The sequence below is a fragment of the Cryptomeria japonica genome, chromosome 10 (genome assembly GCF_030272615.1).
Source record: "Cryptomeria japonica chromosome 10, Sugi_1.0, whole genome shotgun sequence".
NCBI classification, from domain to species: Eukaryota; Viridiplantae; Streptophyta; class Pinopsida; order Cupressales; family Cupressaceae; genus Cryptomeria; species Cryptomeria japonica.
The window spans coordinates 203,356,545-203,384,256 of NC_081414.1; the positions used below are offsets into that span (position 1 = coordinate 203,356,545).

The 27,712-nt window shown below is 41.2% G+C and overlaps 1 protein-coding gene across 1 annotated transcript in view; it reads left to right on the forward strand.

The window, feature by feature from the left end:
* LOC131031450 (bifunctional aspartokinase/homoserine dehydrogenase 1, chloroplastic) overlaps nucleotides 1–27,712 on the forward strand; it is a 183,087-nt gene that overhangs the window by 49,971 nt on the left and 105,404 nt on the right. The window contains exons 4-9 of the mRNA XM_057962568.2: nucleotides 24,555–24,643; nucleotides 24,769–25,072; nucleotides 25,279–25,331; nucleotides 25,462–25,679; nucleotides 25,843–25,930; nucleotides 26,010–26,123. Of these exons, the coding sequence (XP_057818551.2) occupies nucleotides 24,555–24,643; nucleotides 24,769–25,072; nucleotides 25,279–25,331; nucleotides 25,462–25,679; nucleotides 25,843–25,930; nucleotides 26,010–26,123 (866 nt within the window). The remainder of the gene's footprint in view (nucleotides 1–24,554; nucleotides 24,644–24,768; nucleotides 25,073–25,278; nucleotides 25,332–25,461; nucleotides 25,680–25,842; nucleotides 25,931–26,009; nucleotides 26,124–27,712) is intronic.

Below are 27,712 nucleotides of genomic sequence, written 5' to 3' on the forward strand. Positions count from 1 at the left end.
CTCTGCTGTGTGGCATCAAAACTCATAAAGATAAGTTTGTCGAAATCAATTGTTTGTGGTCCTTAGAGGTGCTGACTTATGCACTGGATCATATCACCACATATTGGTGGATGGCATCTGCTAAACACTCCAGAACTGCCACTGTAGTGTCCACCCTGGTTTGTGCCCAATTTTGCACTATCCTCTCCAACTCAGACCATTGACATTTCAACAAACAGTTTTCTTGATTTGGTTTAGTGAGTGTTTTCAGATTTGACAAAAGTAAATGCAATGGTTTGATATAAATACAAACACATTAAACTCAGCAAATAAGTGAAGTATGTCAAGTCTGAACCAATAAGGCTTACACAACTCATTAACAGAAATAAGTTCTTCTTGACTGCAAGCTGATAAACATTACAAGTAACCAAGATACACACTTCTAACCTTTCTTGGCTTGAACCATGATGCAGTTATAATTGCAGTGATGATTAGGACAGCTACAACTTCAAACTCAGGTTTAATGGCTGACTGAGTATTAAACTTCAGAACTAGAACAGGAAACAAGCTTTCATACTGATCTTTAGTTCATGCCTAAAGCCTTCCACAAACACCGTTCAATCAGAAACAAGAATGGGACTGCACATGTTTCAATATTCATATTTTCTGATATATGTAAATATATTTCTGCACTTCAAGCTTACAAATGCTTCTCTGCAATCAGAGACTTCAATTAATCATGTATTCCAGTATTTGGTGTTTTGGAGAAAACCATGGATTGAGCAGATTTCATTCCAAAATATGCTAACTGCTTCATTCCCTGACTGAGTAATTACAGCAACTGAGACGTCTCATAGAGGAGCTCGTGAACAACAACAGATAACAATCAACTGACCTTAATTACAGAAATCCTCTTTGCCTTTATTCAATCCTTGTGCCTAATCTGTCCTATTCTCCACTTTGTTTTTTTCCCCAAGCTGGTGCTCAGCTCAAAGGGCAGGTCGAATGCCTTGGAGAGTCATAGTTCAAACCAAAGTCTTTTTGTCTTCTTGTTTTGTCTTACATGCAACCTTTCCTAGTTTGTCTTTTTCTGTATTTGTGAGTTGCCGATCTTTTTGTCTCTTTTGAAACTGGCTCCACGTATTCCTTAATTCAGAAATTCTTTTAAGATTTTGTCTTTTAATGATTTGTCTCCATACGTAGACCTTTTGTCTCTTTCCAGCTGCTCACCACGAAACCCATAAAACTAATACGACTCTTTTTTGAGTTTGTCTTCTTCTTAATGCATCCCTTTTTGCAGATTCCTACTTTCTCCAAAATTGTCTTATTCATTTGAATAGCAGCGTTTCAATCTATAGAAGTTCGGCCAGCTGAGAGGTGCAATTTTCTTTTTTAAAAATCATTGCCATTTAAAAGTTAAAACCATCAAATGATTTTCCAAATAGTATAGCCCATCTCTATGGTTCATTTCAAATTCATACCCATAAGTTATTTCCTTCTCAAACCTTCATATTGACCTTCGTTATGTCTTACCTTCTGAAAACACTTGTATCCTCTTTTTCTAATGACCAATCTTAAATTAAATTCCAAATCGCCTCCTTATTGTTTGATTTCCGATACCCACGATATTTCTAGGAATGGAGACAAGGTTATTTCTTTAGACTTTCTGCCCACAAGCTTCTACGGCAATCAAAGCTTAAAACCAATGCTTCACAAAAACTTCATGCCCAAGAAATTTTCATTGAATGCTTTGGCTCCAATATTAAACCCACAATTTGTTGAAACCAAGAAAACAATGCTGGTAAACAACATTTAATCATTCCAAAACATTTGCCTCTATTTGCAAATAAACTCACCTTTACAAACAGAAATTTTGTTTTCTATAGAAGACTTAACAATTGTCTAAACCAATCATGAATTCATCTGTCACTCATAAACCTCATAGGTTTGGCAGGAAAACCAGCTCTGATACCACTGAAATATCCTCTATGGATATTTGCTCCATATTATACTAAATGTTTCAAAGTAATTTAAATAAACAGTTTGCATGAAAACTGATTTCTATTCATTCAATAGATTATATTGAAAATCATATTATATCAGACTGAAACAGAGGTTTGAAATTAAATATGAATATTATCATCAAAATAGATAAATCATTACAACCTTCAGTAGAATAACAACAAAATTATCTTTCCAATCGTAGCCACAGAACTTACAGAATGATTGGATGCACAGGAAACCTCCCAATCACACTTACAAGATGTACAGAAGGATTGGAAATCCACATACCAACAGCATATCAATCTGTCATCTTCAACACCAGCCAGAGTAGATCTTTCACCACCGTAGCTAGTCTTCTTCAAGAGGGTTTTCGTCCTCAAGAAGGCTGATATGGACCAAGTCCAATCTCCAGAACCTCACAGGGTTACAACCAAGAAATGAATAAACCCAACATCCTCAAACAATCCTCTCAATGCTCTTTTATAACTTCCTGGATGTCCCTTGGCCTTCCATTTCCTCTTGCCTTTTCATTTTCTTTTCTTTTATTTCACTTTTGAATTAAAGGTGACTTTTATTGATTTCCCACTTTATTAAGTCACTTAAGTAATTATATAATATTATCCTTATGATGTACTTTTTTGAAAGGAATAATATTAAATAATTACACTAATGGCTTATTAAATAATTAAACATGCTTTTAATTATTTAATTATATCTTAAGCCAAAAGGGGACATTACAAGGGTTTGTTACTAATTGCTGCTGTCATTTCCTGCCAATATGGCGATGTCACCAAGTTGAAAGGAAGAATGTTGCCATAAATGCAATATGCAATTTTTTCATTTGCAATATCTCTGGGTTCATTCTGAAATACCATAAACAATGGGCCTCTTTTGTGGAAAGAAGAAGGATCTTCTTCTTGGGATAGATGCTGTCTCCAAGAAAGGATGTTGGTAAGTCATTATTGAAGGAGAATCTGTAGGTGGCTTCCATGATGTTTTATTTTCTAAAAGATGAAATTTTTAATTTTGGTGTTACTCGCAACATCAACTTCTTGTTCTCTAGTGAATGCCATAATTTGTTCTTTTGGCAACCCTTTCTTGTTTGGCCTTTGACATATTTTAATGCCAAGCCCATTCATACCACATAAGTGAGCTTTTGCTCCACTATATAATCTCTTATGTTGGTTTGCATTGATTACAATTCCAAATAAAAGCCCCATCTCTTGGAAGGTGTTCAAGTATTGTAACATATGTCCATACAAGAGATGCTTGATTATATTAAAGGCCCATTGAAATTGAACTAGTAGCCATTCGAAAGAGATTATTGTTATTAGAAATGACAAAATTTAAATTAAAAAAAAAATACAACCCTCCAATATGCATAAATAAATGGAAGTAACAGACATTCAAAACAAACATTACAAAACATTGTGAAAAATCCTGAAACATGTTTTTTTTTTTAAATTGATTTAAAAAAAGCTTGAAAAATGTCTTAAATTTTTTTGAAAAAATTCTTAAATTTTTTTGAAAAAATTCGTGAAACTTACCTTAGATCAATAAATGTCCTTAGTGCAAGCTAGATTCCTCCCATTGGCACTTTACAATCATTCGATTTCCTTTGAAAAAATACCAACAATCTTCCAAAATGTAAAAGTGGCTAAACAATGAAAGAGTTTTTGTGAAACAACTCTTAGTATTGGCACGTTTTAGGGCTTTAGGTACTTTTAAGGTTTTTAAATTTTTTTTATATGTTTTAATATTTTAAAAAAGTTTATAAAATTAGGGTTTCATGTTCTTATTTTTTGAAAATTTGGCCGTGTGGTTGGTGGATGTGCTTGGGAGTGAGGAGGGCATGGCCCTGGTGCCCATTGGCCGTTCTTGTCACAGGACCAGTAATTAGATTGGTTTGGTATGGGACTGGGAGCTGGGGGCATACCCTGCAACTTAATCCATAAAGTAAGAAAGAGGAAAATTTTAAATGACCTAAGAAAAGAACGTATGTGGTAAAACTGGATTTTTTATAAAACTTAAGGTTGTCTTTATGAAGGATTTATACAGCTTACTAAAAAAGCATAAAGCTAACAATGAATTTTGAAAATATTTAATCGTTGAACGATGACATTTAAGGAACTAAAGGTACATAGATTTGGTGAAACATATTTAAAACAAACATATTGATTTCATGCTGGATGATTTTATTTTATTTTGAAGATGAAGCAAATAAATACTGACAAGCTGTCAATTCCCAACTTAATTTTTTTTATGTTGGGAGAAACTTGAGATTTTCTACGTAGATAGATTTAAGTCTCATGTAAAAAGTATATTATTAAGAAACTGCATTGATAAAAACTAACACTAGATTGTAAGACTGAAGGATTAATATTAAGTAACGTTAACGCTTGTTTAAGCTATTAAGGAAGAACAGAAGAGTTACAAGAAGAATTTGCAAGAGGTTGATAAAAGATTATCTGAAAAAAATAAGAAAATGCCTCATCAAAAATCTATTAACTAGGTTCCACTTAAAAAACACAAAGCTCTGGTAAAACAATTAAAAGCCACTATAGAAAACTATGATTTAATTTTTTAACAAAGAAATGTCTACAAAGGAGATTTGGTTACACAGATAAATTTGTTACAAATTAAACTAACAATCATTGTGGTCATAAAGAACCCAGATACCATATGTAAAATGATGGATTACTGTTTTAAATTTTTTCCTGAAACACATCCTAAAGTTGAATCATATTGTCATCGTATTGATGCAAGTTGTCTTTGTCAACTGTGGATCTTTAAAATACACATCATTGTGAATGATACCATTTTGACATTTCGAAAAGCAAATATGTGTCAAATTAACGAAGGTATACACGTTGTCAAGATCAAAGTAGCTTGACTCAAAGATTGATATGATGCTTTTTAAGATTGTGTTGAGATGGTTTAACTCTGACTCAAGGTGCTGATCTGCTTTGACATTCTTATCAGGATGTAGCTTATGAGCTTCAAGAGAACTAATTTTTTGTGGATTCTCATTTCTCTCTAACCATACTTTGAGGACAGCATTTTTCAAAGAAAACAAGATATATAATTACGAACAGTTGTACTGTAGCTTCACAAACCTATCCATGCAACTCCTGCAGATTGTATATCCATGACTGAGTTAACATTCTGTGATTCATGCATTCATATATGTATGTGCTCTTGTGTGCTCTTCTCTGTAGCATGCCAGTTAGAGAGGAGATTTTCATTAAGTGTGAATTTTTTTAAGCTTCATAACATGTATCACATTAAGATCAATGCCCACAGAAAGATAATGACTAAGCAAGGAATGCATTTGATCTTCTGGAGTTCATTTCAGCTTCTGAGATCTGACACCTGACATAACTTTTCTGCTTTTAATTTTGGCAAATGATCCCACAAAACATACATGTTTTGAGCATGGGCGAAACAAAAGAATGCACATGTGAAATTTTTTCTGTTAATTCTTGTAGACGGTATCTCTATTGAAATTCAAAGTGTGGAAAGACTGGGATTTTTTCAACAACATGGTCCATCAGTTGCATATTTCCCTGTCTCAGCTGTGCCTCAATTTCTAAGCAGCTTGGAGTGATATCTTTTCTATGTGGCTGTCTCTTGGATGTATGGTTTTGAAAGGGGTGTACCTATAGACCAGGATTGTAAGGATAACAGTTTTAGTGTGCAAAGTTGAGCCTATTTCAATTATACCTGTTGCTATTATAAAGATTTGGTAATTGCATATTTTATTGAAAGAATTGAATGTACATATATAAGCAATTACAAAGACGATGTTTCCTAACGAAACAATCATTCACAGAGTGTGGAATTAGAAACAATCTAATTAAGCTAATATTACCCCTAAATACATTATTTACCATTAAATACTAATAGAATAATATTATTCTAACACCCTCCCTTAATGGTCAATCCGTCAACTACACCAAGCTGCCCCCTAAATTTGACGAACTTTTTCGGGCTCAGAGACTTGGTGAGGATATCTGTAGTCTGAGCCTCAGTTGGAACATACTGCAAATCTACTGATCCGTCTTCAACCAACTTTTGGATGAAATGCCAGTAAAGCTCAACATGCTTGGTTCGTTCATGAAGACTGGATTCTTGGCAAGTTTGAGCACCCCTTGATTGTCACAGAAGAGGGGTGAAGGACCTGCTTGTGAGACATTTGCATGTCTGAAAGCATCCTCCGAAGCCAAACTGCCTCACAAGCTGCTTTTACAATTCCTCGATACTCTGCTTCAGTTGAGGAAAGAGCTACGACCTACTGCTTCTTACGGTCCAAGTAATGGCCACCGTTCCCAGACTGAAGACATACCTAGATGTAGACTTTTTGTCATCAACAGAGCCTGCCCAATTTGAGTTTGTGTAACCAATGAGTCTAGGATCTTTGTTTTTGCCATATAGATTGCCAAAGTCAAAAGTGCCCTTGACATAGCTCAAGACATGCTTCACTGCAACCTAGTGTTCAGTTGTAGGGGCTGTCATGAAGCGAGAAATGTAGCTCACAACATAACTAAGATCAGGTCTAGTGGCGGTGAGATAGATGAGACTGCCCACTAGTTGCCTACCTGCGGATTCATTCTCAATAGGAGAATCAGATTTGGCCAACAACTTTGGACCTTTCTCCATAGGTGTAGATGCAGCTTTGCAGTCTTGCATTCGAAACTTGTCTAGCAGAGCCCTGGCATATTTCGATTGAGAGATGAAGGTGCTGTCACTATTCTGCCAAACTTCAACACCTAAGTAGTAATGCAGAAGCCCTAGGTTGGTCATGTCAAATGACTGGCACAAATTGTGTTTGCTTTCTTGAATCAAAAGTGTTGAACTGCAAGTGATAATCAGATCATCCACATAGATAACAAGAAGGATGATATCATTGCCAATGGTTTTGACATACAAATTTGAGTTGGAAGGACTCCTCTGGAAGCCTTGATCAGTGAGGTACTTATCAATTTTCATGTACCAATCCCGAGGAGCTAGTTTTAGGCCATAGAGTGCTTTCACCAGTTTGCACACCTAGTGCTCTTTATCGACAACCTTGAATCTAGGAGGCTGTGTCATGTAGACTTCTTCCTGCACCTCACCATTGAGGAAGGCACTCTTGACGTCCATTTGATGGACCTTCCAGCCAAACTGAGCTGCCATGGCTAGAACTAATCTGATGGTGCTCATCTTTTTTGTCGGAGCAAAGGTCTCCTCATAGTCAATGCTTTCACGTTGAGATAAGCCTTTTGCTACCAACTGAGCTTTGTACTTATCCAATGTACCATCAGCCTTATACTTGACCTTATAGACCCACTTGTAGCCAATGGGTTTTTTCCTTGGTGGAAGATCAGAGAAAACCCAAGTGTTGTTCTTTAGAAGACTATGGTGCTCTACATCCATAACTTGTTCCAACTTAGGTATCCCTTTAGCCTCAGAGTATGTTTGAGGCTTAGACACATTGTGAATGTTGGCCATGAGAGCAAAATTAATTGTATGCTGCTGTTTACTCTTGTCTAAACGATCTACCCTCAATGAGCTCATCATCACGAAGATCACCAATAGTTTTGGCCCACCACTTAGGTCGCAGAGTAGATGTACCAACATCTAAAAGAGGTGGATCAACATCACTAGGAATGCCAATAACAAATTCATCAAGATGCTGCTCAAGATTTTCCTAAGGAAAGTCGGGTGGTGCAATTGCCTATTTGCAAGTCCCTGCAACAGGGGTGACTGGTGTAGAGCTTGGATCAGCTGTATCCCTCCCATCAGTTGGACCTAACAGAAGACGGGCACCCAAATCTGTAGCCTTTAGAGGCTGATACTTAGGGATCAAATCAGGAGAAGAGAGCTGAAAAGGCCCTCATTTTCATCAAAAACAACATCTCGACTGAATTTGAGACGATTTGTTTCTACATCAATCAGTCGGTAAGATTTTTGATTGTCGTTGTAGCCAGTGAAGATGAGTATCTGGCTCTTGGAATCAAACTTGGTGCGCTTGGCATCAGGAATCCAAACAAATGCTATGGAGCCAAAGACTTTCAGATGACTAATTTTGGGCTTGTGGCCTGGCCAGGCCTCTTCCGGAGTCTTCTTAATGGCCATTGTAGGGGACTGATTCAGGAGATAGACAACGGTGAAGATTCTTCTACCCAAAATTTCTTTGGAACATTCTTATGTTCCAATATAGGCCGAGCCATTTCGGTTATCGTGCGGTTGCACCGCATGACACCGTTTTGCTGAGGGGTGTAAGGTGTTGTAAGCTGATGCTTAATGCTATGTTGTTCACAGAAGTTGGAGAAAGTAGAAGAACAAAACTCCCCCCCATTATTTGACTTAAAAGTAATTATGTGTTGACCAGACTCTTTTTCTACTAAGACCTTAAACTTCTGAAACACACTAAACACCTCTGATTTTTTGGTGAAGAAAATACACCCACATTTTGTGACTGAAATCATCAACAAATTATAAAACATACTTGGACCCAGTAACTGAGGGAGTGTTCATTGGCCCACAAATGTCAGCATGAACCAATTGCAATACCTTGGAAGCCCGCCAAGAGTCACCATCCGAAAACGGAGTCCGATGCTGCTTTCTGAAAGATGCCGACTAGGAGATGGCTCAATTTTGATTTGTTTGTTTCAGTATTAATCTTTGACCAGCGTATTAATGTTTTGAAGTTTTGAAGGAGTTTTGTGTTTTTTTGAGTTTTTTGAGATTTACGCTTTGGAATTTGACAATCTAAAATGAATAACAGATGCAATACATAAAATGATTGACTGAAAATGAATCTCAGACTTCTGATTTTATTTATCAGCAATGAACAAATGGAAATAAATGATTAATTTTCAACAACCCAAGCCAAATAATGGCCTACCAGAAGTTCAGCACTGGGATTGAAGGTGATTTATTGGCCTGAATAAGTGGAAAGATTGAATGAAGCACCTCCATCTGCAATTAATGATTCCAATGAGCTTTATTCACCTAAAGAATAATTATCTAAAACAGATATGTGAAGAAATCTTGAATCCAATGCAATTCCTGAACTTCTCCCACGGTAGGCTCCAATTTGGTGTGCTTTCTACTCACTGATTTGCTCCTGTAGCTCTAGTATGAACCAATCTCACCAAATAACCATTGGAATTCTTCTTATTATCTGCTAACAATAATTTTTGTACCAAAGAATCTAGTTAAAACCCTTGTATTTATTTTTTTGATATTCCAGGCTGTCCAAAGGGGTACGATTCAGCTTGAGGATGAATGGCTGCTTCCAATTTGCAATAAAATCTCTGAAAAAGCTCCAACAACTGCTCAGATCTGAAAATCAGAATAATGACCTGCTGTTGTTGCTGCTAAAACTCTGAATTTTGGCCCCGTTGACTAGATATGAGCATTCCAGCTAAATCGGTATGTAGGAAAGTGAAAGGGATTTCGTCCTATCACTCAGAAAAGGAGGTTTTCGTCCCCAATTCAGCTTCAGAAACCTGCTAACCACGTTGCAGACCTGCAGAAAATAAATACTCTCCAAAAATGAATAACAAAAATGATGCCCAAAACTTCACGGAAGTCTCTTTTCTTTCTCCAATTCCTATGCTCCAAATTAGGGATGCAAGATTCCAAATTCCATGGAGAATATTCTTCTGATTTGAGCGCTCAACTTGAGGAGGGTCCCATTACCATGAGAGGGGACAAACATAAATTAAGTTTGTATCTAGGAAGGGGGGCCCAAAAGTTAACATTTTAATTCATCATTAATCACCTTAAACCCTTCCTATAAAGTTACTTTATAAACTTTTTCTATTTATGGAAAAAGTAACTATATATTTTGTTATTATAAAGTTTTCATTAAGAAAACTCACTAATGCCAAAAAATAACTTATAATACTTTATTATAAAGTACACTCTAAATAGAGTGACTAAGGCCAAAATTAGCTAAGTGTAATTCCCCATTTGGCTAACTAATCACCCCTAACCTCTGTAACTGCTTGCAGAGGTGGCTAACAAGCAAGACTGTGCAATTGAGTGATCACAGGAAAGATGGGGACATTACACTTTCTAGCCTGACAAGCTTCGTAAACTCCTAGACTCTAGGTTTGAATCTCTGGCAACCCAATAATCAGATCCTTCTGAACAAGCTGAGAGAGATAGTGCACATTCAAGTGCCCATACCACTAATGCAAAGGTTACTGATGGAAAGAGCGCTTGGTTGCCAGAGCATGCTCCTGAGAATCACCCAAATCAATGAGTCTATATAGACCATGATCCTCAAGATCGACAAGACTAACAGGCAAGACTGTGCAATTGAGTGATCACAGGAAAAATGGGGACATTACACTTTCTAGCCTAACAAGCTTCGTAAACTCCTAGACTCTAGGTTTGAATCTCCGGTAACCCAATAATCAGATCCTTCCGAACAAGCTGAGAGAGATAGTGCACATTCAAGTGCTCATACCGCTGATGCAAAGGTTCTGATGGAAAGAGCGCTTGGCTGCCATAGCATGCTCCTGAGAATCACCCAAATCAATGAGTCTATATAGACCATGATCCTCAAGACCGACAACTGTAGATTGAGTCTCTCGGTCAACAATACTGCACTTATGCGAATTGAAGATCACATCGAGTCGAGGAGAGTGTCTCATAATCTGACTGACAGAGAGAAGGTTGAGTTCCATTCTTGGAATGTAGTAGACATTGAGGAAAATTAAATTCCTCCCACCATACTGAATCTGAATGTTGCCTTTTCCGACAATGGTATACTCTTCCCCTACAAAAATCACAGAATCTGAAAAAGACTGATATTATTTGAACCAATTGCGACAATGAGTGAAGTGTCGAGAAGCACCTGAATCGATATACCAGGCAGAAGACTTCACATGATTTGTAGGCCTTTTAGCCATGAAGGTGTAAAAGGCAGATTCGTTTTGCTTAGTGTGCTTTGCAACATTCATCTTAGGTTGAGAACCTCCTTGCTTGGACTAAGCAGCCAAGCGTTTACGACATTCCAACTTCATGTGACCGTACTTGTGACAGTAGTTGCACTGAATGTTCTTCTTCTTCGAGCCTTTTGATGGCGGAGCAGAGCTCTTCTGTTGAGAAGACTGAGATTTGCCTTTATCCTTGTGAAAGGATTTGGTTGCAAAAACTTGTTCTATGGAGGACGAACTGGCACTGATGCTGAACTACTGTTTCCACCGATCTTGTTGTAGAAGTTTGTTGCACAACTCGTGAAACTTGAGGTCAACATTAGTTGAAGTAATTTTGAGTGTCTCGACAAATTCTGATAGGACTTCGACAAACTCTTCCAAGTGATGACTACCATGTCCTCTTCCTCCATCTTCCGCCCGATTGCTTCCAACTGATCATGAATGTCCTTGATTCTGGTGAGATGCTCCTGAAGAGATTTTCGTTCATCCATCACGATAGAGAAAAGCATGTTCTTGAGAAAGAACGCTCGACTTTTATCGGAAGTCTCATGCAACGCCTTCAGATGCTCCCAAATTTGGGTAGCTGTCTTGCCAGACAGAACTTGTGGGAGCTGATCATCGGTTATCGATAGTTTGATGAGCATGACAACTTCACGATTCTGCTCATCCCACTTATCTTGATCGAAACCGGCTGTCGTAGGATGTCTGGATTACCCAAAACCATCTGTTTACTACCTACGGTGAGTTGTTCAAGTTCATGGAATAAATAGTAAATGTACACTAAACATATAACCAACAACTAAGATTGTACTCAGAACATTAATTAAAAGTAATGATCACAACAATATGGCAGAAAGATGTTCTCTTTTATTGCATTCCAAAGCTAGTACATCAACAACAACTCCCATGGTTCCCTTACATTGTACTTATATAAAACACCCAGCGGTTGGCGGAGATGCCAACCGTCACAACTGCCGACTAACCCCTACAAGAACCAACGGTTGTCTTATTACACAAACATAACTTAGCAAAATATAAGTATTAGCCTAATTATTGCCTAACATCAGCCCCCCCCAAAAGTAGTTGTCTTCCAGACGACGAAGACAAAATGGGAGCTGGACAATTGAAAACTAAGACTGAGAGGGATGAGAAGACGTCCCTGGAGTGGTGGAAGCTGAAGTTTGCTACCGGGACTGCTGCAGTTGCTCCGTGCGGAGCTGTAAGTTCCTCTCGACAACCAGCTGGCACTCATGAGCTTTCTCTCACCATGAGAGTTGCCTCCATCAAATCCTTATCCTTCTGCTCCACCTCACGTGTCAGGACCGAGACCCTCTCCTCCAATGCCTTCATCTGAACACTCTGTTCAGCCATACGAGTCTTCTGTATTGCAACTGCCTCTTCCAACTCAGTTCGAATTTGCTTCTCCACGGTAGCAAGTTCTATACGTTTATCCAACTCCTGCTAAAGTACGACGGTCTCCTCCTTAGCAGCTTGTTGTTTAGCGTCGGCCTGCTGCATGTGCAAATAAAGCTCCCTGTAGGAGTTCTCTATGCCCTGCAAGGTGGGGCCAAGGGCCCCCTGGCTATGCATGATGCGTGTACCTCGCTAGGCTGCCACTATCTCAGGAGTCTCGGTTGCTGGCCAACCATGGTGGACAAACTGCTGCGTGAACTACTCTTGGCATCCGGTGGTCATGAATGCCAGAAGCTTCTCTACTTCTGGTAGGGCTCCTACGTCTACGCGTAAGGTTAGGTCGGCGATGCCGCGTGCTACCTTTGTAAAGCCCTGCAGCTCCATCATGAACTGCCAAATAGAGCCGACGAGGTCCTGGACGTCTGGCTGTGAGATGCGAAGGCTCCCAGATGAATCCTTCCCTGGTGGTGACTCTAGTTCCCTCATCCTTCTATTCTCGGATTGGAAGCTCTCATCCTCCACATTGATTATACTCCGCGTATGCTCTTGTTCACTCTCCCCCGTCCTCAGGGTCTGCTCTATGTTCATTTGCTCCTCGCCAACTGCCATAGTGCGCGGTGAAGGGGGGCGGGGGTGCCTGGGGTGCAAGGGCAAACTTCCCCAACCAACTGCCCAACGATGCATCCACGTCCTGCTCTTGATCAATCTCACCGGCCACGAGAGCATCTAGTACTGCCAACTCCTCCTGTAGTGGCCCTTCATCTGTATGCACTTCGCCATCTCCACTCTGATCTACTCCTCCAGCCATAGTCACCTGTACATCGCTGCCTGATGGTACTGCCGACCGTACACCCCCATCCTAGGGTGTTGCCATCTGTACGGGTGTGTCATCCGTACGGTGAGCTATGAAAGGTGCACGTACGGCTGCCCCAACTGACTATACCGTTGCATGTGTATCCTCTGTACGGTGAATTGTCGGAGGTGTGCGTACGACTGCCTCTGACTGTACCGCCCCGACTATATGTGTTTGTACGACTTTTCCTCTTGGTTGCACTACTCCCCTGATAGCCAGCCCAACGTAGGGTAAGGACACTCAAACTGGGCCCCGTGGGGATCCTTCGGGAACTTTCTGGAACAACACGTCGATTGGGGTGACGTCTCCTACTAGCATAGCCACTGTCAATGCCTGCGGGGGTACCAAGTGAGCCGACGAGGGTAGCTTAGGGGCTGCAAACTTTAGCCGTGCCGCGGGTCGCTCTACTTCTTCCCCTCCTTCTGGTTGCACTTCCACCCCTTCTGCTTCGTCAACTTCGTCTGAGTCTACATTGTGTGGTGCCATCCGGATCCCCTCTTCACCGCTTTGACTCTCCAAATCTTTTGTTTCTTCCTCTTCCCCTTCGGTGTCATAACTGGAACTTTCCTCTTCCGCTTCCTGTCTCCTCTTCTTCGTGGCTGGTTGGGTGGCATCACTGCTGCCGAGCGTGTCCAAATGCACCCAATAGTACATAGCAGGCTTGTTGGGTTCTACTCTTCCCTGCGGTTGAAACCTTCCCCACTTCTCAGAGGGTACCTGCGTACGAACAACTTCCAGGAACAAGCTGATGGCGTGGTGGCACATGTAGAACGTTTTGTGTTCCAGGGCAAGGAAGTCATTAATCCTATCGGAGAGCAGCTTGGCCCAATTATACACGTGGCCCTGTTAGAGTCCATTCATGAGGCTTATCATCCAAATGGCTATGTTTTAAGCCTTGCTTGCCCCTGTCAACCTGCTTTTCACCAAATCGATCAGCATCTGCCAGTCACCGGTGGCAATGAAGGATTGTTTCAGTCCTCGGCTCTTGCTGCTTGCCCACAAACTTTTCCATTCCGTAGGAGTCAAATCGCTCCGACATACCAATTTCAGCAGCCAGTCCTTCCATTCCTTGGTCATTTTCATGGTTGGTTTTGCCGCAGACTCCCCCTGTCTGGTATTCCAAATACCCTTTGAAAGTCACCAGGTTTGAAGGAAACCATGATAGTGCAGTCCTGGTACTCTATTATAGATTTTTGCCTGCGAGAATCATAACCTGCCACCATGGTTCGAAGAACTGGTTCGAATTCTTTTATGTTGAAGGTTGGCATTTGGATTGCATGGTCTAACTTAGCTTTTCTGAGAGAATTCTTCAGTGCATGGTCTGGAGGGGTTTCATCCCACCAGCTGCAACATTCACTCCCTGTGACACTTTCGAAGGCCAAGGTTTCTATTGTTACTTTCTCCTGCTGGTCTCGCTGAATTCTTGGCCACACTTTGGCCTTCTTAGCACTACTGCTACTTGGCTCTCCTGTGGCCGTCATGATTGTGTGCTTAGGATGCTGTGTTTTTCCCTTAACTATTCCCTGCCTTTGATCGTTATTATAATGGTCTGAATTTTGAGCCTTGCTGGGGACTCCCTAATTCATCTTCACCATATCGCTAGTTCGGGTGTTGTACAATGCTCTTAGATCCCCACCGTATGGATTGGTTAGCTCTGCGATCACTCTTACCCTGCTAGATGCTGCCTGTACGGGGCCGTATGTCAAAGTGTTCCACCCCTCAGCTGATTGTACGAGACCGTACGAAGATTTCTTCTGACTTACTAATGTGCGTACGAGGTCGTACGAACTCTCCTCGTCGCTGGCGTGTACAAAGTTGTACAAAATTTCCCTGTGTACGAACTTTGTGTGTACGATGGTGTATGAGTTGAAGCTGTACGAACTCCCTTCGTCACCTGTGTGTACAATAGTGTACGGATTGAAGCCGTACAAACTTCCTTCGTTGCCTGTTACGGAGCCGTACAAAGTTTTCTTGTGAACAATTTCGCCCTGTATGGGGATGTATGGATTCTCGCTATAGGCACCCAATTCCTTCTTCTGTACGATGACGTCTTCGTGCTTATTGAATTCCCCCCTTCGTACGGTAGTGTCTGTTCGTCGTACGAACCTGTACGATTCATTTTTTCCCAATCCTTGCTGCTGTAGGGTCTGTACTTGTGGAATCTGGACTATTCCTCTGGTGTGGCTTTGTACGGATCCGTACAATGGTCTACCGTGGCTTCTCCCAATTTGTACGATGCTGTACGGTGATGTTTGTCGTCCTTCACACGAGTTCCTCGCAACTTCTTCTTTCTCCCGTCCCTTCTTACTACTGTGAATTGGTTTCTTGGAGGTTTTATAAGGGTTCCTTATTGCCAGGGTTAGGGTTACAAGCTGATACTTTATCAATCTTTTGTAAAATATTCTTTTTTTGGCTAAGCATAATTCTCTTTATTCGTCTTTATAATTTCTTTCATTTCTTTTAATTTTCACATAAATTGTAACCCGTCCCTTTTAATTTCGATTATTTGCCTTAACTTTTTCTATGTCTAGTATGCTCCTTTTAAAATGGCAAATATTTTTAAAATTTAACCCTCGTACCTTTAAGTAGCTACAGTACTGAACCGCTTGCCTCCCCTGACTACTTGTTTTATTGCTTGGCTGTACCCTGGCGGGTCCCACCTTTGCTCTCTGCACATTGACCGCCTTCTTTTGCTTACGCAACTTAGCTTTTTGTGCCACCAATCTTAGTCTTCTTCTCGGCTTTGCTTTATTGCTAATTTTCTTCTTCAATTTTTTGCTTGGTCCTTTAGCATCACTTTCACTCTCTGGATCCTCCTGAGGTCGGACTCTAATCTTCGAGTCGTGAAGCCATGCACACACGTGCGGTAGTCTTCTGTAACATTCCTTGGGAGAACACGTGCCCACATATTCCAAGTCCCATATTTTATCTACCAATGGTGCTGGCCCCTCCCCTTTATATCTTCAGTCTATGTACCGACCTCCATACTGTTGGTACCATGTCACTTTCTTGCCATCCACTTGTGGTGGGCCCACGGGGTTAGGGATTACCCGGTAAAGTGCATTAGGGCTGGCTTCCTGCTCGCCCAGTTGTAACGCTATCACAAACAAATCTGCGGCTTTTAGTACCATTTTCAGACACGGTCCCAAGGTTGCACCGTACTCCAAGTCTACCTCCTCCTCTAGGTCGACTGGCTCCTCTTCCTTCTCGGCAAGCTCCGCCTTTCGTTTAGCCTCCACTTCCTCGTCAATGTCGTATGCAATATAGCCTTTGCGGAGTCCTTCGTATGGGGCTCTCTTCCTCGAGTGCCCTGTGATCCTTATTGATACCGCCGGGTCACCAAAGTAGTCATTTGTAAGGTGCTTATGAATTCTGGGTACCACAATGCCTTCAACTTGCTTGGGCATGAGTCTTTCCTCTATGAATGTGAGTGGCTTAGCCCAATCTTCATTGTGCCTGTAGGGTTCTGTAGCCACCACAGGGTCTTCCTCTACTTCTTTACTTCTTGTCAAGTCTCCTTTTGCGGCATATCCCAACATGTTGATTGATATGACTGGTTTATCATGTTCTCGATACAATTTCAACTTTGCGCCGTTGACAGGGTCGCGAATTGGATTATCATCCAAGGTAGACAGTTTCACTGCTCCATTCTTCCCCACTTCCTTGATCTTATAGGGCCCCAACCAACGAACTTTGAACTTCCCAGGAAGAAGTTCGTTGTGGCCGTTATACTTGAGGACCAATTGTCCGAGACGAAAGTTTGCCCGCCGGAGATGTTTGTCGTGCCTGTACTTCCGCTGACGTTGGGCCACTTCCGTCTCCCATTGTGCCATCATCCGATGTTCATCTAGCTTGGTGAGGTTCATAAGTCGAGCATGCAAACTCTCCTCATCTCCCAACCGGTTATCAACAGCAATCCATAGGCTTGGTACGGTGTACTCCACCGGTACCATTGCCTCTTGGCCGTACATGAGCTGGAACAGTGTATGGCCCGTGGTCACCTTGTACGTGGTACGGTACGCCCCTAGTACCGTTGGCAGACGTTCCTCCCAATCCTCCCGTTCCACTCCACAGGATTTATAAATGATAGACATTAACACTTTATTTGTGGCTTCCGCTTGGCCATTCACTCGGGGGTAGTACGGGCTTGAAAGGTTGTGAAAGATTTCAAACTTGACTGTCATTGTCCGGATGACCTGGTTAACAAAGTGAACCCCTCTATCACTTGTGATTTGAATTGGGATCCCGAACCTGGTCACAATCTGTTCGTACAGGAACCTCGCCGTACTTATGGCAGTGTTGTCTAACAGAGCTCGAGCCTCGGCCCACTTTGTCAGGTACTCTGTGGCTACCACGATGTACCGACATCTATGCATATTTCTCACCTTGAGAGGTCCTACGAAATCCAATCCCCATCTTTCAAACAGTTCCTGTGGTTGGAAGGGGAACAGGGGCATGAAGTCCCGTTTAAGAGGCTTCCCCGTACGTTGGCATGTGTCACATCCGACCACCCATTCACGTGCATCAGTGTGCAAGGTCATGTGGCCCCCGACCAATCCGTCATGAGCTTCCTTCAGTACACTTGGAATTTCTTCTTGCATCACACATCTTCGCAGGATTTGGTTTGGTCCCATCTTGTACAGTAGGCCATTGATTAGTTGAAAGGTTTTACTTTTTAGTGCTAGCTTACGCCATTCCCTTGGTGGCATGTCCCGTGGAAACGTCGAGGTAGATAGGTACTCGCCAATGCTCTCGTACCAAGGAGGTAGTATGGCTATTTGGAACAAGTGAGCATCGCGAAAATCCTCATTTACTCCTTCCCCAGGCTCTCCGGATTTGATTCTTGATAGTTGGTCCGCTATGACATGACTCTTCCCAGGGCGTACAATGATTGTAAAGGTGAATTCTTGGAGCAGTAGCAACCATTGACTTACCTGTCCTTGAATTATTGGTTTGTTCACTAGGTACATCAGGGCTTGATGGTCTATGTAAAAGGTGAATGGTGTTGCCAAAAGGTAGTGGCGAAATTTCTGCACTGAGTACACCATCCCAAGTGCCTCCCTCTCCATTGTACTATAGTTTTTATCCATTCTGTATGGCCTCCTTCGTATGGGTTGGGCACCTGGTACGAGAGGTATTCTATGTACGCACAATTCTGGGGGTATCCGTTTCAGGTCCTTGTACGTCCACGTGGACACATCCTTGTACTCCAAGACGCCGCTTTCAGCGCGGGGTTCCAATCGTTCCCGACCAGGATTACCTTCGTATCAGCCTCATTCCCCAAATTCACTTTCTTCATGTTGGACTCCTCGTACTTGATGACTTTGTCTCGTTCGAACCAGTGCACGGGTGTATCATCCACCCGTGCTACCTCGTCACGGTACTTCCCATACTCTGGAGGAAAAGTTGCATCTTCCGTACTTGCACTTGATTCCCCAATCTTGCAGATCTGCAACATGTGGTAATCAGGGTGAAATACTTCATAGTCTTCCATTTGCCAATGGAAGAGCCCGACGAGGGAACTTGTTTCATCCTCAAAGCATCCCTCCAGTTCCAAAACCCCCTCGTCATCAGGTTGTATCCTTTTTCGGCCGTTCTTTGAGCCCCATTCCCAATTGTGCGAGTCATTTGAGTCCGAATTAGATGATGCCAATTCCTCGCTTACGACTTGATTCCTCAAGTCGATCATGTACTTCCAACCTTCACTCTTGATGGAGAGTGTGTTTTTCTTCCAGTTGTGGTTCGCCTTTGCCATAATTAGCCAACCCTTCCTAGAAGGGCGTCATAGGCCTTCTTCTGCAGCGGTATGACCGCAAAGTCAAGGAAAAAGTGCTGGGTACCGACAACAACTTTTTGTGCTACGAGTGTCCCTAAGGGCTTGATTCCATGCTGGTCGGCACCGACCAGGTGGAATGTTGGTGGCCAAAGAGTTGGCTTGCTCAGACCCCTGCATGTCTCCTCGGGTAACACGTTCACTCCGGAGCCGCCGTCAACAATGGTGTTCGTCAATTTCTGTCCCATTATCTCCATCTCGACCACAACCGGCTTCTGACCAATGCTTATGGTAAGCAGCATGGGGTTTGTAGTAGATGTACCAGGTAATTCCGTTGCCGCCATGGGGTTTGCGCCAGATGGTTTTGTTGCCATCTGGCGGTGTTCCTAGTTGGCAATGTTGTCACCGACTATGTTTGTAAGAGCTAACTTCAATTGTGGCATTGTTTGCAGAAGGTTAGACACGCGTACGGGTATGGTGGTTTGCAACATCTGTTTGATGATAGTTTTCTCGGACTCTGACTGGAGTGGGGTACTAGCAGTATTTTGTGAGGCCCTACATTCTTTTGCCATCGCGCGTTCCACATCGGCCTTTACTTCTCGGAGTGTCTCCTTCTCCGTACAGGGATCGGGGTACACTGCCTTCTTACTTTGCAATCTTGTGATTGCCAGTACCTCCTCGTTTGTCTCCTTCACGTCCAACATATTTACTCCCTTCTGTTTCGAGTAGTCAGTGTCCTCATGGTTTCCAGGACCACACCATTTGCACGACAAACCTCCACCATTGTTCCCGTTCTAACATTCCCGAGCAAAGTGGCCCCACTCATTACATTTGCGACATTGGATCATGGGCCGCCCTTTTGCATCGTACTGAATTTTGCTCCTTGGCGTGTTATTATTGGAACGGTTGTTCCCACGCCGATTATTGTGGTATCCTCCTGGTGAAGCCTCCGAGTTTGCTGATTGTTTAGGTGGTGTGGCTGGTGGAGTAGCTTGCTTGCCTTGAGTATAGAGCACTTGTGTGCGCTGTGTTTTTAAATTGTACGGGCATTCCTTCGTGGAATGGCCCAGTACCTGACAGATGTCACAAAAAGCTTTCTTTGAACATGTTCCCTTTGTATGCCCTTCTGCCGTGCAGTTGGTGCACAAGAGTTCTTTGCCGTCTCTGCCACTTTCTTTATCAGCCTTCAACTCCATCGTTCGCAACATGTCCTTTCAAAGAGCTTGTACGGTTTTGGACTCGCCGTCGCTACTTCCGTTCGTACTGTCATCATCACTTGCCCTCCGTTTCCCCTTCGATGTTTTACTCTCGCTTTCAATATCCATCGCTCGGTTGTAAGCTTCATCATATATGATGGTAGAGGGACCACCTTCGTCTTCCGCCTGAGGGATGGTACCAACCCTTCGACAAACCATCTCTTCTTCAGCCCATTTGTTGGCTGGTTCTCCATTTTGTTCAATAGTTCCTTCAACCTTCGGTTATAAGCCCAGACACTTTCACTTTTTCTTTGTTTGGTATTGTAAATTTCCACCACAATTTCATTGTAGTCATGTAGGAGTTTGAATTCCTCCTGGAAGGCCTTCTTCAAATTGTTCCATGATGTTTTATGCTGGGCATCAAGGTCTGTGTACCAGTCAATTGCTATCCCTCGAAGGGTGGTCGGAAATGCCTTCAACCAGTAATCTCGGTCATCTTGGCCGTTTGCCTCCCAGATGGTTATACATGTCTTGCAGTGTTGTATGGGGTCCTCCGACCCTTCTCCCATGAATCTTGGAAACTTATGTTTCTCTGGGGTGTGTGCCATTGTCTTCGTCTGGAAGGTTTTATGTGTCGCCTAGAAGGTATTATATGCTTGGAAAGTACCGTACGTGTTCTATTGGATCATACCATATTGCTTCGTCCATGAGCCTTCTACGCGTCCACCCGCGTCCTCTGCACTTTGGTCACCCTCACTCCTATACTCCCTCCTTCTCGGGGTTTCTGGGTCTGACCCTCCTATTTTTGAGTATTCCCCGAGGGACAAATTTCCAATTCGGTGCAGGTTATTCTCAAAGAGTTCGGCGACCTCACCCTGTAGGTCCCGTACAACCCCTTCATCGTGGTCGGAGTGCTCCAACGGATTGCTCTTGAACTGAGTTTCGGACTTTTCATTCGACGTCGAGTGAGCGGCTTGGTTGGCGAGATTGTCCTCGGCTACATCCGGCAGTGTTAGGTTGCCGACAAACTCTACCTACTGGTTCCACGTGCCTCTCCCGACTGCGGCTCCGACTCATGCTCTGACTCTTGCTCTGCCTTTCCGGACTCTCCAAGCCTTCAACAATCTCCCTCAGCCGACGTCTCTGCTCGTTTTGTTCTCTGATACGTAGGGATCTTTGTACCGACCCCTCGCCTACTCCTCCGTTGGTGTCAGGTCATCGGTCTTTGTTGGGACGTAGGGGCATTAATTGCGAGGGGTACGACGTCTACTCGTATCCCTCTCTTCCTCTTCCCTACGGCTTCTTTCTTCGTGCTGCTGCAGGATTTGCTGTTGATGATGTTCCCAACTGATTTCATCCCTCTGCTCTTCCCGTTCAATGAGTTTCCGTGCCAGCAGTCTAGGAAGGCTCCCCAAAAGATCAAACACGGCAGAATTTACTGTGAGTTCCTCACGTACCGAGCCCTCAGGGACCGCTCTCTCCTGAGCTTCCCTCTGCACATATTGGATGACGGAAACGTCCCATAGTTCCACCAAATCCTCCGTCAGTTGATCCTCCCTAGCTTCCGCATGGGTGGGCTCTTCGTGTGTATCATCTTCAGTGACTATTAACTGCTGTTGAAATGGTTGGCCCATTAGTGGTTACCGCCTATCGCCATATTGATCTCCGAAATTCGAATAGGCAACGACGCCAAAATGTTTACTCCCTACGGTGAGTTGTTCAAGTTCATGGAATAAACAGTAAATGTACACAAAACATATAACCAGCAACTACGATTGTACTCAAAACATTAATTAAAAGTAATGATCACAACAATATGACAAAAAAATGCTCTCTTTTATTGCATTCCAAAGCTAGCACATCAACAACAACAACTCCCATGGTTCCCTTACTCTGTACTTATATAAAACACCCAGCAGTTGGCGGAGATGCCAACCGTCACAACTGTCGACTCACCCCTACGGGAACCAAAGGTTGTCTTATTACACAAACATAACTTAGCAAAATATAATTATTAGCCTAATTACCGCCTAACACCATTTAATCAAGGCGACGATATTCAAAGATTGTCAACATCCGTTTCTTCCAGGGGCTATAATTTCTGCCATTAAACTTCTGACTGCTTTCCAACATAATGTTGGTCAAAGACACCATCTTTCATGCTTTCTGAGGCATGAAAAACGAGGTAATCTGAAGAGGTGAAAAGCTGATTGCACAAACCTGAAGCACGGATCTCAATTCATAGAAAACAAATGCAGAATGCAGGCACAAATCTTGAGGCAGAAAAAAGAAATCTGTTTGCACAAATCCTAATGTACTGATTTCTGAGGATGCAGAAAATTTTGATGAAGACCTAGAAAATTTTAATGAAACCCCAGAAAATTTTCGAAAGAACCCAATTTTTTTTAACTTTTTTTGAATTTTTTGTTTTCTGCTTTGGTCGTAGAAAAAACACGGAGGGTTGCAGAAATTTGTTGAAGAACGAAACAATTTGGTAAAAAATCATGAGAACAATCTGTAGAGAAGAGGAAACCCTAGCCACGAAAAATAAACCACAATTTTCAGAAAAATCGTGGATAGAAACTCTTGCCAGAAAACACAAGCAAAAAATCGCAATTTTTACAGAGAATGGGTCGTGATTTTTGCTGGAAATGTGTGTAGATAAAACACAGATCGCGTGTCGTCGTGGAGGGTTTAGACGTCGCGTGGGTGCAGGTTGTCGAACGACAAACATAGAGGAAGAGGAACACGGGTTGCAGGCAGTAAATATATCGTGTGGGCCCGAGCTGACCCCAGAACAGGTTGCAGTTAACAAAAAAATTGTTGCACACGTTCAGTCTCACGCGATATAAAATTGTGAATTATAGACTAAAAAAAACACTTCACGATGTAGACAAAAATGCACAGAAGAAGGGCCACGAAAAACATGAGCCCGAAAAAAAAAATCAATTTGAGTGAAAAAACTTTTCAAAAATTTCTTCCAAAATTTTTGAAATTTTTTTGACGATTTTTTATTTGTCTTCCCACTTTGATAACATATTAAGATTATGGTGATTGCATAATTTATTGAAAGAATTGAATGTACATATATAAGCAATTACAAAGATGATGTTTCCTAATGAAACAATCGTTCATAGAGTGCGGAACTAGAAACAATCTAATCAAGCTAATATTACCCCTAAAATACATTATTAACCATTAAATACTAATAGAATAATATTATTCTAACAGCTATATGAATATTTTATCTTCCTTTTAGTTTTAGGACAACTTATACATTCTTGGATGTTGTTAAATGGTTGTCTCTTGGATGTACAGTTTTGAAAGGAGTGAACCTATAGACCAGGATTGTAAGGATAATGGTTTTAGTGTGCAAAGTTGAGCCTATTTCAATTATACCTGCTGTTATATGAATAGTTTATCATATTTAGTTTTTAGTAAAACTTATACATTCTTGCATCCTGCATTTAAATTTCTTCTGAACCACTACTTTTTTGTCATCTTTTTTTGGTAACTTCTCTGCCTTCTCATATAGATGTAGTGATTTTTTAATGAGCATCTTCTACACTTGTGTTGACGATTGAATTTGTTAAGTATTCAATAAGAAATCAGTAAACATTTGGGTAGCAGCATAATTTGGAGGAAAGGTGGCAAGACTGTAGATTTTCTCATTGAGAGTGGGATTTTTCTGTCTTGCTAACATATTTCATTGACCTTTGTTTTGTATTACTGTTACCAAATCTTTCAGCATCCAAAATTTTCAGATGTACCAAATTGGGTTTGCTATTTATCTGATCTGGACATTTTTTTTTAAATATGAAACTTCCATTTCTGTGCAAACCCATGTTCTAGCTGACTTTCTTTGCCAGCCTAGCGATTAAGATATTTCACTTATGTTAAATGTTACAAATGTATATCCCTAACATACCCAAATCTGACTTTCTTATTTACTTTAGAATTCCAGAAATTCTTCTCCTTTTGGTATATGTTTACCATACACGTTCAAATGAGCAGCTGGAAACATCAAATGCCCTTTGTCCACACATTACTTCGATATTTAATATTTTGAATTTCTTCTGTAGTTTCTGGAACTTTGTACTTTGCTGTAGATTGGACATTTGATCAATATTGTTTGCTTGCCATCATTCATCTGTAGAAGCTTGTCTTTAGTGTTTTGATGATGTTTGATCAAATTATAGATGTTTTTCTTTGTACAGTGTATCCTTTTTTTCCCAAATCAGACCTTCCAATTTTGTTTATACAGCAGTATTGTACACCATGTTTATTTTGACCATTGTCATGTATATGGACTAGTTTAATCAAAGCACATGCATCTTATTGTTTCTGGCCATTTCCTTAGATGTTGCACTCATGTCTCTAACATGGTGTATTGCATGCAGCTGGACATGCTACGGAATCCTTTTCGGATTATGTTGTTGGGCACGGTGAATTGTGGTCTGCACAGATACTGGCTGCGACAATCCGAAAGGTGTGATGGCAATCTTATAAAAGTACAAATTTTGGTTTTTATTCTCTCAACACAGACACACATGGTTATCTATTACTTGGTTTGTGTGACACAAAGTTTTGATTAGAGTGGGATTTCTTTTGTAGCGGGGTTTGCCTTGTGTCTGGATGGACACTAGGGAGGTTCTTGTTGTCAACCCAACTACTTCAAACCAAGTAGACCCTGACTATGTGGCATCAGAGGAAAAGCTTAACAAGTGGTATTCATGCACTCCAGCTGAGACCATTGTTGCGACAGGTTTTATTGCTAGTACTAAAGATAATCTTCCAACAACACTGAAGAGAGATGGCAGTGACTTCTCTGCTGCAATCATGGGTGCCCTGTTCAGAGCCGGACTTGTTACGATTTGGACAGATGTCGATGGTGTATACAGTGCAGATCCTAGAAAAGGTAGTAGTTTGTTTTGAATTGTTTTTATATGGAGTCTAAACTATGGTATGCTTCAGAATCACTACCATAAAAAGACCATAATCATGGTGTACCTAATAATGTCTATAAATCTTGTTATACCTAGTTTTTGAGAACATCACCGATCTATATCCATTATTTCAGCTCCTATGAACTGCATTCTGGATTGTGATTTTGTTATTCTGCAGTGAGTGAGGCTGTTATTTTGAAGACACTATCCTACCAGGAAGCATGGGAAATGGTAAACTTATAGTCTATATCTTTTGAGTAAATGAGGCCATGTTTTCTTCTTCGCAGTGCAAGATGTTATTTTGATAACAAGGGATCCTAGGATAGCAGTTTGTGTTCTGAAGCACTGTTTGAAATTGCAGTCATATTTTGGTGCAAATGTCTTGCATCCTCGGACAATAATTCCAGTTATGAAGTACAATATTCCTATTGTCATAAGAAATGTTTTCAATCGTTCATCTCCGGGGACAACTATATGTCAACCTAATATTAAGGAGGCAGAGGACCATCAGCCAGTTCCAGACTCAGTTGTAAGAGGTTTTGCGACCATTGACAATTTATCACTTGTTAATGTTGAAGGGTATGTAGTCATCCTAGATTTTTGTATTCATTTGTTTGAATGGCAGAAAGTATTGTTGGAATCTTTGTGGACAGTAGATGTTCAATACCTTTGAAGATGCAAGATGAGGAAATTCTTTTTGAAATTGTCACAGTTGAGAAATGATTGACTTGTAATTCTGCAGAACTGGCATGGCTGGTGTCCCTGGTACTGCAAGTGCAATTTTTGGTTCAGTCAAAGATGTTGGTGCCAATGTTATCATGATTTCCCAGGTATCAGACATGGATAATTTCTGTATGTAGTTATGTACACTGGTGTTGTTGATGTACTAATTTTCTTAAACCTGTACAGGCTAGTAGTGAGCATTCTGTATGCTTTGCAGTGCCAGAAAAAGAGGTTAATGCTGTTGCAGAGGCATTGCAAAAGAGGTTCAAACAAGCTCTGGATGCTGGGCGTCTTTCTCGGGTTTGTATAGTTTTGGAATCTAATAGCAAAGAGGATCACATAGGAAAATAATAAATTCAGAGTGAAGCATAACTTAAATGTGTCTTCAATGCATAAGACTTATCTAACAATACTCCTGAAATTTGAGTCATTTAGCTTTCCAATATCAATTACTGGATTTCTGTTTGTTATAAACTACATAATGGGGTGATCTACATGCATGCATGTGTATATGTAGAAATCAAGCAGCTGCTATTTTTTTGACTGTCATTATGGCCATTGGCATTAAGCAATTAATTATAACTTCAACTAAGCAATTATGACATGAAGGCTATGTTATTGGATCCGTTGGCCTAGCCGCCAAATCTGAGTCCTGTTTGTACTGGATTCGAGATTTGGTTTGGTGGGGAAGGATCCATTATGAAGACAAGTTCTTTTGCTTCGGTTGTTATGAAGGGTTAGATTTGTTCTATTATTTATCTAATCTGAAGATGATAGATAAGGAGACAGAATTAGAAGGCATAGTTTGCGGGTAGTATGACTGAAAATGTATTTTTGTATCAAAGATGGCTGGTTAACCTCTTCTCATTTAGCATTTTGATCTGATGAAAGTATCCATTTCCTCCTGCCTCTCCCATGAGTCCTATAAGATGTATTTTTTGGGGGGGTTTGGGCTCGTTAGTACCAAATTTATTTTTACATGTTTTTTGTACTAATGCGCCCAAACCCAAGAATTTAGCCACACCATCGGCAACTTAGCTTTTTTATGAAGAGTTTCTGTTTAAATCTCAATGGCATTCAAATTACATAGAAAATGGCAAGACATTACATCAAATGTTTTATTCTATTCAAGACTAAATTGGAACAATGAAGGGTTTTTATTAGCTGTCCACCATTGTAAAATATAAAAATGTACAAGTCTGACCTGTGCACACCAGGGAATAATAAATAGTATTGATTTTGATGACTGCTGCAACTTACATCCTTTGTCACGCCTGCAGATGTGTTTTCTTAGCATGTAGATCCTCACATCCAGCCATTAAAAGATTGCCGCCAGCAATATGACTTCTTCAAGGATGCCAAATTCAATTGCAATATTGAGCTCTAATGATACCAGGAGAAGTCAGTGAAAGATCCCTGATGGATCCCCTTGCTGATCCGCTGTAATTTTTAAAATAATAAACTATATTTTTCCTATGATTTTGCTAATGGTCTTACAGAATAGAGAGAAGTTGCAGAATGTTTGGTTTCTTTTTGTATTTTTTGAATATATAAGCAAGTAATGAATAAAGAACAGCAAATAAGGAAGGAAGCTGAAACAAGTAAGAACATTCAATTAAATCACAATTGATACAAATCGTACCAGGCAGATTTCTGATTTATAATATCCAGATTATTCCCTATGCACTGGGGATGTGCTTACATCCAATAATGGCACCAACTAAAGGGTAGATGATGAACACAAACCAAGAACACCAGCTATGGTTGAATGAAAGTCTTCACCACTTCCAGCATAAAGTGTACCTGCTGCATCAAGCTGAAACAATCACGCCCCAATTGGGAAATTCAACCACCCTGCTGAAACCCTCACCAAGCAATCTGAATCTCCA